Source organism: Dermacentor albipictus, chromosome 1, assembly GCF_038994185.2.
Source record: "Dermacentor albipictus isolate Rhodes 1998 colony chromosome 1, USDA_Dalb.pri_finalv2, whole genome shotgun sequence".
Classification (NCBI taxonomy): Eukaryota; Metazoa; Arthropoda; class Arachnida; order Ixodida; family Ixodidae; genus Dermacentor; species Dermacentor albipictus.
This window is the reverse complement of record NC_091821.1, coordinates 226129773-226142583: the sequence shown is the minus strand read 5'-3', so window position 1 is coordinate 226142583 and position 12811 is coordinate 226129773. Positions and strand designations below refer to the sequence as shown.

At 45.9% G+C, this 12811-nt stretch overlaps 1 protein-coding gene across 2 annotated transcripts in view; it reads left to right on the top strand.

The window, feature by feature from the left end:
* The first annotated feature begins 5936 nt into the window (after positions 1–5936).
* The window catches only part of LOC139054233 (uncharacterized), a 91549-nt gene continuing 84674 nt past the window's right edge, over positions 5937–12811 (top strand). The window contains exons 1-3 of one of the 2 annotated variants that reach the window (XR_011511088.1): positions 5937–6174; positions 11250–11348; positions 12241–12339. Coding sequence is in view for 1 of the 2 variants with exons in the window: in XM_070530943.1 (XP_070387044.1) it covers positions 6007–6174; positions 11250–11348; positions 12241–12339 (366 nt within the window). In the remaining variant the exon portion in view is untranslated. The remainder of the gene's footprint in view (positions 6175–11249; positions 11349–12240; positions 12340–12811) is intronic. The other variant, XM_070530943.1, reaches the window with a different exon arrangement.

The following is a 12811-nucleotide window of genomic DNA, read 5'->3' as shown; positions in this document are numbered from 1 at the left end:
CGATAGATCTCGCTTGGGGTCGATTGCTAAGCAGCTGGCGGAGAGGTTGGAGAGGCTTCGCGCGCTCGCTCCTAGAGAACCGGAAGTATACGACAGGACGAGCCATCATGACGCATAGCCAGCGAAGGCGGAGCTTAGCCCCGATCACTCGGGGAACGAGTTGAGGAGAAAATGCATGGCTGTGGAGGAGGCTAACTTGTAATCGTCCGTAACTCTCTTACTTTACACAAATTGCGGTGGAATGATTAACTTTAGATGTACCCTACGCGCCTGCAAAATTTCACCGAGCCGTTTCAGGGGCCCTTTAAAGGACCCCTTGCCAGGTCTGGCCATTTTGAGCTGACAAGCGCAGAGCATACAATGCGCGATAACGATCGTGTCATACAAAGTATTACATCGCTACGCGCCGCAGAAAGATCTGAAATTTCAAACCGAACGCCAGGCTCCCTCCTCCTCGCGGTCACCGCGCTCCAAGCTGGAGGATGGCGTACATGTGCTAGTACGCCTACGTAGGCGTGTTTTTGATGTGACGTTGCTCGTGGTGACACATCACTTCGAGAATTATTCAAGGCAACATTTGTTATTTGTGTAATATCTTGCTTGAATAGACGAATTAAAGTTTAGAGAAATAATAAAACACACAAACCGAATGTCTGCATGTTTTTGTTTTACTTCGCACCGCAGCAAGAAAGATGGACTTCTGCTTCGTCTGCTTGTTCCCACGTCGTGCAGTCGCGTGCGCAGACACCGAAACTATGTCATTTTCTACTGCGTTAAAGCGCGGGATAATGCTATGTGATCCGCTTGTGTCTGCCTCAGTGTTCGTGTAGCACTGACTTATACCGCTAGTCATGTGTCCTCGTACACAGAATGCGAAATCATACGTTGCGTGAAACGAGACAATCAGCACAACTCGCGAGCGACGCCGTCAGCGGAAGTGCGCCACGTCGCAAAAAAAGCGAGAAAAAAAATGAAGGCGGGGCCCATGACGTATGTGTCATGCGATCCTCGAGGTCTGGTATGGGAAAACGCAGGGAAGGAATTTCGCTTGAGGAGGGTAGACAGGGGCAAGTGGAGAGAGTGTCTCGCTTGGAAGTTGAGCTCGCCTCCTCAAATCATGGGTTCGCGGCGCTGAAATATTTCTACCTCGGCTATTAATGAGCTGACTTGAAAAGTTTTTGCTTCAGAACGTTCCCTAAAGTGCACGTAACAACTTCCAGCGTATAACCAAAATTTGCTATGCGGCCTGGTGAGGGGCCCTTTAAGGAGTATCGTAATTGTCGGACGTTTTGGTCCGGACGTATCTTTGAAGAAACTTCTACAAGGATTGGGATTTGTAACTGGTTATGTGTACTTTCAGGACTTTCATTTCATTCAAACAGCGTGCATGTCTTCAAAGTACCAGTATACATATTCTGACAAGAATCACTCTCCCTTCGCCTTTCTCCCTTATTCAGTATACTGCAGCGGGCTAGAGCACAATGGCTGTGGCTAACCACGCTGCTTTCAGTAAATACATGACCTTTATCTCCAGTAGGGGTGCATGCTATACCTATAAAACTTTCCGCGCCCGGAGCAGCTTACGCAAGTAGTGGTGCATAAGTCTCGACTGCAGCAAATGAAGTATAGGGAAAAGGTCAACGTGAGCTCGCTCAGCATCAGTGCTGACAGGAGTCTATCCACCGGCAGGCTGTGGAAATACCAGAGTAGGTATCTTTCCCGTCAGTCAAAATAAAGCTAGCCTCGGCACAAGTTTCTCACTTTCAGAACGCACAGATAGGAAATTTAAATCGTAGCTTTAACAGCTGATATCTTGATTCACGACAGTACTACAATATATACGAGAAAGTAGAATAGCCTTGGAAAATATTAAGCTGCAAACTTGAACACGTGCTAAAACTGCAACGAATCATATTAATTAAATGTTGTTTTGCTCATTTGATGAATTGGTACAATTCAATGTACCAAAGTTATGTACATGTGTCTCTTCACACAGAATAATATAACTCGGGTATAAAGACAAGACGTGCGCCACCTGCTGCAAACTAATGTTTTATAATGACATACCCTACTTGTCATTTCCGAGTGCTCTGGCAACGCAACTAAGCGTTACGCCTACCATAAGTGGCCTCCAGGGAGAATAATGAAGGCTGAGTACTTGTGCGGCGCTATATTTTTGTATTGTTATTTTGGAAAAGAACTGGTCAAGCTGTCGACACACAATATTTTTTCATGTGACCGTAATCTTTTTGATCTAAATAAAGGTAGTATTATTACTATATTATCACTAGTAGTCCCGCTTATTCTCGTAAGGAAACGGTAAAGCTATCCTTCGCGAACTTAGTAGCACTCCCGAAGTGCTCTGAAACGGCCAGAGAAATATGTAATAAGATTCTGTTTGAAATATAAGAAAAAAAAACATTTGCCAACGCTTACGATACCCCATAATGCGAAGTTTGAGCGGAGCACTATACGTGTTTTCATTTCGCGGTCTATTGGCTGACGCGGACAATCTGTCTCGTGCGACACGTCGCAAGCGGAGCGAAGTGTGAACTGCCTCGCTAATCTGGAGATCGCCAGAGGCAGCGCGTGGGTGACGCGTAGTAGCGATTCACAGCAGCCGCCGCTGTTAAGAATGGCGAGCTGCAAGGCAAGATTGCCACCCAGTTACGACAGGGCGACACGACGCGCATCTCCCCCTCACCATCGCTGCAGCTAGGAGGCGTTAGAAGAAGCGGCCTTTGTGCTGAAAACCGCCTCCTTCCTCCAGCCCCATCGACATTGTGACGGAACGAGTTCGGTGTGCGAACAATGGTTCCGGAGTTCCCCAGCGCGGAGCTGATCTGACACGCATGGACAAGCTGCCGCGGGAAAGCCGTATTTTGGTGCTTCTCATGCCTCGGCGTGACGCAAGACAACGAGCTACCCACGATTGGCACCGATACTTCCCGGAACGGCACCCCTCCAACGCCGTCGTTTGGGCATCGGGATGTGTGTGCCTTTGTGTACGTAAACTGTTCTGCGGAACGGCAGCAAGTTGGCGATGAGTAAACGAACAGTCGCCGCCTCGTATGGCCGGCGGACCGAGTGTATAAAAACTGTTGTTGTGCGAATGCTGGACACACTTCTCTTGAGCAGTCATGTTAGACTGATACACTTCTCTCATGCAGTCATGTTGGACTGACACTCTTCTTTTTCAAGCAGTCATGTTAACTGATTTAATTTCTGTAAATAAACCCATATTCCTCGTTCTCGATGAGAAGCAGTTCTTCACTTCATCGACGTCCTCAGCGTAAATAAGTTGGACGACGGCATGGGCCAGCTACCTTCGAATTCATGTCGTACTCCGATCTTGGCAAAGGACCACGAGCGATGGGATTGAGCCCCCAATCCTGACACCGCACACAGACCTCCCAGACGACTCGGGCTACTCTGGCGCCACGTCGTAGCTATCGTCGCCGCACTACGCTTTTCTGCTCACGCTTTGGCCATACCCTCCTCCTCCGCTTTCCTCCTCGCGACTTTCATCCGCCGCTGCGTTCCGCGTTCGCTCTTTCACCTTTCGCTGTGCTCGTTCACTCGGTTTCGCCGACGCCGACGCTTACCGCAGGAACGGGCGCCTAAAAGCTTCGCTCTATAAAGACCACAATGAGGCCTTAGCTGGCTAACCTCAGCAGCAGTTACACTGAGATGTGATTCCAAGCCAGCTTTGCAGGTGGTAGATTGCACGCGCAAGAAATGGAGCCAGAGATTGCAGAAGTTCACGCTGGTGGCCATCTTCACGTTTCGACGGTTGTCTCGGCAATGTGGTGGTGTCTGCAATGAACTTGCTAAAAGCGAGGCAAGATCGGCCTTCTATGCATTTGATGCAGATCTGATTGCCGTCTCACGGTCAGGTGTCAACTCATCACTCCCGTCGATCGCGCATGACGTTACGATAGTGTACAATGCTCACGCTAACAACCACAGACAGACGTCTGCATGCATTCGACCCAGATGATAAATTACGTATACACCTCAAGGTTGCGCGAAGCTAGGCATCTTATTTACATAGGATTTGAGTAGGCGTTGCTAGCGGTTTTTGAGCGACAGCGACAAGCGACGGCCACGAGCGACACGTTTTGCCGTCAAGGAGGGCGATCCCTCGCTGCCGTCTGTCGCGTCGCCAGTTTTTGGCCAGCCAGAAACTATCGCTTGACGCGTGGAAGTCAGCGCGGCGACATCCGCTGGTGACAGCGATTGCGCAACAACATGGCACCAACCAGTCCGCCCTGGTCCGCACCCTTCGATCTGAATTCACTCTTGCAATTTGCTCTCTGCCGTGACAGCAAAAAAATAAGTAGTATAATCAGTCATCGCTTCGTCTCATTTTAAACTGAGGACAAACTGTCGACGCTCTTTTGTCGTTATTATTGTGATCGGTTGTTTGTTTTGACGCTGTTAGGCCTGAGATGCCACCGAGAGCTGCGAAAGTGCTTTAAGTTTTGCTCACCAGATGGCGCCACGGCATTTTACGCTATTGGCATGGGACAGATTTATATTGGGAATGATATCATATTGAAACTAGATCTAGGTCAAACGTTGACCTCTTGGTACGTTTGAGATTTCTTTACCAGTGCCCGATAGCGTTTATTCGCGCAACAATGGAAATCTGTCACAACTTTTTTTCTTGCGATGTCGCATTCACATGGTTGCTTCAGGCCGCGACGCGCTCGTCGCTGTCGCTTCAACATCGCGTGCAGGTGGTTGCCGCTTTAGGCCAGTTGAATACGAACGCTGCCAGACGTCTGAAACACTTATTGATGCGAAAGCATCAAATTGCCCATTGGGCGAAAATGCCGGCGGCGTCTATAGTAGCGAAACGGTACCAAAATTCCCACTGGCTGCGACGCCACGTCACGATAGCGCCTCGACGGAGCAGAGCGGGCGAATCCGAGCATCTGCTGAGCAATAGCACGATAGTGCTATTGCTCAGCAGATGTTCTGCACCAGGTGTAAAACATTGCTCAGCAGATGATAGTGCACCAGGTGCTAAAACATGTGCACCTGGCGCACTATCGCAAGTGACGTGGCGTCGCAGTGATGGCGTCGCGTCGCAGTGACGTGACGTCTGGCTCTCGTCGCGCAGGATGTCAGTGGCATGCGGCGTTGGCACCGCAGGCTGCTGCTTGTTGGCTCTGGCAGCACGTACCGCTATGGTACATTACTTGCGGTGCAAAACTCGAAGGACTACTCAGCGGCTTTAAATTCGACGTTAATGATTTCGCATTCACAAGTGATAAGAAGTGCTTTGGTGTCCTCGTTTTTTTTTTTTTTTTTGATTGACCAGCTTAGGTGCAGGAGCGACAGACGCCCTGAGCGTTTCCTAGCCAGCGTTGGGAGGGCAGTCACTGTCAGCGCGTTCTTGGCGCGCAACCTAACACTAAACGTGCGAGGTAGACAACGCAAGCGTTGTTGGAATTAGTGCATGCCACTAATTCAGATTTAGTAGCAGCTTTAGCAGCTTTAGTAGGGCTGTTGTGTGATGTACACCCGCATTCACTCCTTCCCTTGTTCTCATCATCTTTAATCTCTATAAGTTTGCTCTTTCCTCTCTTTCCCAGTGCAGCGTAACAGGCTAGAACGCACCAGCGCAGGCTGACCTCTGTCTTTCCTGAAAATAAAATCTCTATCAATTATCCATCAAAAAATGGCATCAGGCGACGTGACCAGCTTCAACTCACTTCAATCATTGCGCCTACTTCAATTTCATTGCTTGACTTTTCTTCCTCGTTTTACCAACTCTGTTCGCGCGAAGGACCATGATGCACGGGCCCGTAGCGATTCACAAGCTATTTTTTTCACGATCGACGGCGTCTAAGGCGCTGTCGGCGAAAAGAAGAAGAAGCTCAAAAGCTGCCACGCGCAATGCTATGGCGCCGAGAACGGAGGCCGCGCGCCTCGTGGAGGAGCACGTGTGCCACATAGCAGAAACGTGTCCTCCGGAAGTGACTTCTTTCCACGACCATGGTCCGCAAGAAGCAGCTCGACCGCGCCAAGAAGCGATCGCGCTGGAAGGCCGACGAGGAGGAACCCAAGTGGGACTCGACCGTCTGTCACGCCTTGGAGGCCCTGCAAGGTCTTGTGTTTCAGGGCGCCAACGATCGTTGCAAGTCGGCTCTGCTCAAAGAACTGGTGCGTGCTTTTCTCTATAGGGTTGTTGTTCTCTTTGTGTTCTTTTTTTTTTACCTCATAGGCACGATTGTCAGAATGGAGGCGCTAGTTTGGCATGCTCTTGGAGCTCATGCCAATTGCTCGAGCGCATTGAATGGCGTCATTTTCCCACGTTCGCTAAACACCTGTATCTGTTGGGTTGTTCAAGAACTAACATACATAGTCGTAAGAAGGAACTGGCAGCACTGATATACCGTATTTTCCGTGCTATAGTCCGCACCTGCTGTATAGTCCGCAGGGACGAATCGGTATACAGTAGAGAAGCAAACATTTTATTGTCAACTAGCAGACTGCATGTAGACTGCATATAGTAGTCAAACCTAAAACCCATCAAAATCACTTTCGTCCGTGCTGTCAGAGCAAAACAAGTTAAGCGTGTCGGATTCAACGAAGGCCTCGTCAATGTCTTCAGAATCTTCTGAGACAGAACTTTAGTTCTTGCGTACGCGCGACTACGCTGAGCTTGAACGATGTCGTGAAGGCTCTATGTCTTTTCAGTGCCATAGCATGTGTTCTTGTGTTTTGCGCATTTGTGAAGCTGCGTATTGCAGACGTGCGCGGCGCGTTTCGCAACGAGGTTTCACGCATGCGCTCACAAGTCGAAGCCCTCAAAAGCAGCCACTTTACATATCGCAAGCAGCATTCGCTTGCATATCATGAGCTGGCTGTATAGGCTGGAAAATATTGCTCGTGTGCATCGATGTTTAATTACGCAGTTGATTTCGCCGTGTTTTAGCACGGAAGACCTTTGTAGGCGCAGTGTGAATTTTTTTTTTCAAGCATGCTTCCGACCTTAAAAAATAGGATCATTTATAGTTTTCCACCATAGACAAACCGCATCCCGCAAACTTCAACTTTTAAACTTGTATATTCTGCGGACTATAGTCCAGTAAATATGGTAACTTTTTTCTGCCTTTTTTTTGTTTACATTTCAATCATCTTCCAAGTTTGAACGTGTACACGTGTAGCTTGTTGATCGAGGTGGGACCCGATCCCCAGATGCGGACCAAATACTTCACGTCTTGTATGTGTCCTATGAGATTCAAGCCTACGCCATCTCGTTCTAGAAGCCAGCACCTTCAGCCGCTCTACTACTTAAATCATACGCCTCGAAAGTACAAAACGTAGGACTCGCTATGTCATGTGCCACAAGTTAACAGTGATATCACATGTGTTTATGATACATTCGCGCTTGAGAACTCGGTGTTGAAAGCTAGAAAACTTTCTGGCTGCAAGAACAGAGCACGGTTCATGTTTTCTATACCACTTCTTTGATGGCGTAGCGAACTGCTTGTACCGTGTTGCCAGAGTCGCCTTCGTCTCCACTTAGTCGAAAGAAAAACAGGGGATATTTCGGGCCATGTCCGCAAAGCTTCCCTTGCGATATTACCGTGCGCTTCTGGTCATCATCGTGGCAACTGTTCATTCATTCATTCATTCATTCATTCATTCATTCATTCATTCATTCATTCATTCATTCATTCATTCATTCATTCATTCATTCATTCATACTGTCAGCATACATGCCAGAACAGGAGTTGCTGTGGTTGGGTACAAATAAGCCATTCATTCTGGTTATAAGAAGAAAAAAATTCCATATATTTGTAATTTAAATTTTAGCATAGATACAAAAGCGAAAAAAAGGGGGAAAATGGGAGCAAGCACACTGGCTCATTCATAGCCGAAATATTACATGAAGCAAACTTCCGCATATGAGTCTCCTTAGCCAGCTAGAACAGCATATTTAACAGAGAAATTTAAAATCTTATTACACAAGCACATTTCTTATTCTGTTTGTTCCACATATCGACATTTCTGAAAAAAAAAAGATGTTTTTTAAACACTCAGTTCATTAAAGATTTGATGTACTTGGCGAACTTAGTACGTGACTGTGACGTGCTGAGAGATAAATAGTTTGAAATTTTCTACTTGAAATAGTCATGTAATACATCAAGAATCGGAAGCTGATAAATTTTTGGCCTCACGGTCGTGCAGTCATTGCTCCGGCCTTTCTCCTAAGTTAAATTATCAGTGCACACGGTGGAATGAGTATACAGTAAGCTTAAGTGCCTTATTTCGAGTGCGCTCACTTTTGCTTATGTTTTATTGTGTGTATGGCTACCATACCGATCTTGCCTATTCCAGCAACACAATGGTTTTGTACGTGATAAGCTTCTGCTTAGAGCCGTTTCATTAAAGTTTCGCCGTAGCATGCAAAGTTTATTTCTTCACTTATCGCAATTGTTACCAACATGAAACGTCCACTTTATGCTATCTGTGACGTATATAGATATAGTTTACGTCTGTATTTCGATACTCAGTGAGTGGTGTAAGACGAATGTAAACTAGAGTAAAGTCGATTGTTTTATTTCACTACAAAAGTACATACGCGTATATAAGATATAAAATGTCGTAATTATCTTTAAGTGGTGCTTTTTCCCGCGTCCTTTGCACAAAACCTTCTTTTTTCTTGCTAGTGTTCATATTTGTTTCCCGCTATGCACGCCAACAACAATTATTGTTAATTTAAGTATCCGTTTAGTTTCGTTTTGTCATTAAGGGACTAGTATTTTGAGTATACGACGGTGCCATCAGCATATTTCTTAATCACATTACAAATTGCTACGAAAAATCATCATTAATGTCACTAATATAAACAGAAAACAGTAATGGTTATATTACAGATTCCGGGGGAGCACCTGAACCTACGTCCTTCTGAAGCTTGTCACGCCGTCTGTACAAAAAAGAACTAAAAATAAAAGCTGCTTTCTTTGCGACAAGTAAGCTTTAATACACTGCACACGCGCAGATTATTCGTAAGGCTATTTAATAACTCCGGGTGGAAATTTTTGTTAGAACCTTGTCTAAAATCGAGAAAATTTTCAACTTGTCTCCTTGCATGTCGTCGTCGTCGTCGTCGTCGTCGTCGTCGTCGTCGTCGTCATCATCATCATCATCATCATCATCATCATCATCATCATCATCATCACCATCATCATCATCATCATCATCATCATCATCATCATCATCATCAATCATCCTGTTTTATGTTCACTGCAGGACGAAGGCCCCTCCCTGCGATCTCCAATTATACCCTGTCCTGCGCCAACCGATTCCAACTAGCGCCCACGAATTTCCTAATTTCATCACTCCACCTAGTCTTCTGCCGTCCTCGACTGCGTTTCCCTTCTCTTGGTACCCATTCTGTAACCCTAATGGTCCGACGGTTATCTAACCGGCGCATTACACGACCTGCCCAGCTCCATTTTTTTCTCTTGGTGTCAATTAGAATATCGATTATACCCGTTTGCTCTCTGATCCAAACCGCTCTCTGTCTGTCTCTTAACGTTACGCCGATCAATCTTCGTTCCATCGCTCTTTACGCGGTCCTTAACTTGTTCTCAAGCTTCTTTGTCAGTCTCCAAGTCTCTGCCCCATATGTCAGAACTGGTAAAACGCACTGATGGTACACCTTCCTTTTCAATCATAATGGTAAGCTTCCAGTCGATAGTTGGGCTGACTCCTGGGCCTCGATTATCTCGTCCAATATGTGGTGCACTCCTAGTTGCATAAGGAGGTCCGTGCTCGCACGTAACGGAATGCCTGGTACTTTTTTTATACTTTTTCTGATGAGCGTGTTTAATCGTTTCTTCTCAGAGTTATACCAGTTGTGCAGCAGGAGTTGACAATCTCTGCAGTATGCGATCCAACCCATTTTTATTCTTCTACGAATTTCCTTCTCATGATCATGGTTCCCTGTGATTAATTGACCTAGGTAAACGTACTCCTACGCATACTCTAAGGTAATCCGTTACTTCAGTAAGAATACCTGCAGTTCAGGGGCCGAATTCACGAAGCTTTTCTTCTTCGTACGTATTTTCCTTTGGCTGGCCACCTTCGCTGATATTTCCGACGTCAGGCTTGGTTCGCATCTGCTCTTACCAACAGTTCTAGCGTACGAAGCCGTTTTTCTTTTTTTGTCAATACAGGACCAGAATATTCGTCGAAACCATGTTGATGAGTGATCAGTGCTTGATCATTGTCAACAAATTATATTAAAAGTTTAGTCAATACATGCTCCACTTTTTTTACAACGCGTCCTCGTCAAGGCTATAGATCTATATTTGTTCACACCGTCTTTAGCACACAATTGTGTACTGATCACGCCGATTGTTATCATCAGTAGAGGGTGCTCGAACGCAGGCATAGAAAAGAAACAACAACAAGCGAATAATATGCACAAATAATAAGGAAATAATGGAAATTTCATGATTGTTGACCCTGTTCCTTTCTTTTCGGGCGTGTGTGTATTGTAACAAGATATCGGATAACGATGCATAATTTGTTATGTATGATTTACTGATGGCTACTTTTTCTCAATAACCTTGAACATTTGGGGGAACGACTCACCGCATCCAAGGGTGCTGAAATTTATGATTCAATCCTGAAAGCGCACAACTCGCTCCAACTTTGTTGTTGAGGTTGATTTGAGAGAAATTGAAAGCCATGCTCCGCCACTCGTTTGTCGGGGACGTAAGGCACGCGCAGGAAAAGCGACAAATTTGGGGCGAAAGAAACCGGATGTGCGCCGCAGCGTTGCGCATCTATGTTTCTCAGTTTGCGTGTACAGACCAGACCAATACACAGATATTGGCGCAAAGCCTATGAATAAATGCAAGAGACAATAGTAAATATTAGTGCCTTTATTACGTATACGTTACTCGAAATTACGTATACAGGTCATTTGAAATTGGAACTGTAACCATAAGCTCCCTCCCTGCGACCTAGGAATGCCAACCCTGCACTCGTCTGCATCTGCGAAAAACTTTCACTTCACAAGGGCGACGCATAGGTCACAGCCGTAATAGTCGCTTTTGTAAGTGGCATGTTTTGCGCATTACCGGCGTAACTTCAGTAGTGAGTAATTCGCGAAGCCTTTTGTGTGTGTAAATTACTGTAGCATTGCAACAAGCCACTTCTTTGAATCGGCTTCTTTATTTCTATTTTGGACGCAATACGATCTTTCTACTTTTCAGTACAAGAGATCGCCATTACTTGCTGCAGCCTACTGCGGGCACCATCCATCAGTAGAAGCGCTACTCAATGCTGGAAACGATGTAAATGTCACCGCCAGGGTGAGTATCATTTTTCTCATACCACAGTATGCCGCCACCAATCAAAGGCGCGGGCGGGTACATGGAGAGACGCGCTTTGTGCCAGGGCAAGCGGAGGGGTAACCTCTTTTCAGGTGTCCGAACTGCTTCGCATAGCAGCAAATGCGAAAGTGCTGTCAGCATAAGAGGTTACTGATTGGCTGTCTTCTGAAGTGCTTATCGACATTGTCTTTATGCTCGTCACTTGACTGCATGGTTGCTGGAGGTATACGTCACCGGCGCAGGCAACCGTGCTTATTAGCTGGTGAAATATTAAACGCAAAATGCGTACAACTACGAGACGTCTTTTGCTCTCTTATTTACGGGTCAACGCAATGAGCGGTAGGCATTCGAATCATTCCTTCTTATGTATATTTACGGAAAATAATGAAACGCCGCACATTCCGCCTGCCATGTACCATTGCGGAGGGTACCCATCTTCGGGGCAAAGCCAAAAAAGAATACATGCATGCTAACCCCTTTGAGCCTCAGTTATACGGATTTGCAATATTTCTCAGCCCGCCATGACATAGCGCACAGTGTGCTGAAGGCCACCATGTATGGTCAGATTGTCCCTTTGCATTCATTTCTTGTTTTGAAAACCCATTCCATGACTAAAATATAATTGCATGAGACGGATGTGTCTCGGTTCATTAAAAATTGTATGTAATCTGGCGTCACCATGACCCATTTTCATTTGCCTTAATCAATGTCTTTAACTGAATTTTAGCATCATATTAATTATATGTCATGCCTCTTCGCGCAATAATTTCTTGTAGTACTGTATGAGGCTCACAATCTGTTCTATAAATTTACCGTGACAGGTCAGCTTGAATCATGTCGTAACGGCGTTACCTTCTCTGTTTACTTAAAGGACGGAAGCACGCCTGTAATTCTCGCCATAAGTCAAGACCACACGGACATTGCTTTGAAACTACTGCAGGGAAACGCTGACGCAACCATCGTCAACCAGGCAAGCATCGCCAACCAGGCATTTAGGCTGATCGCCTGCATTAACTAAGTTCAGCGCGCATATCTTCACCAAATGTTTGCACTTGCACAAATGGTTAGGGAAGCTAAGTTTTGTGGTAAAAGTGGTACGTTCTGAGATGCTCTAGTCAGTTCGGCTACGATGATGTAAAGCTCAGCTTGATCGAATTTTGCTATAACGTGAACATATGTAACTCAAGTTAAAACGCAAGAGAAACGAAAAAAAAAATGCCTGTGTTTGAGCGTCGTGACGTAGTGCTCTACCATGTTACTGTAACTATACCCCATCGACCCGCGAATATCGAGTTCACATGCTCTTTGTGCTGTACGAAAACAATAAATTGAAAAGGATAGATGTCCAGAAGTTATCGAACATTTACCGCCCTTCGGTCCTGAAAATTTGTTCTTTAGAAAACCGCGATGCCATACAGGGTTGATGGACGACTACAGTGCTG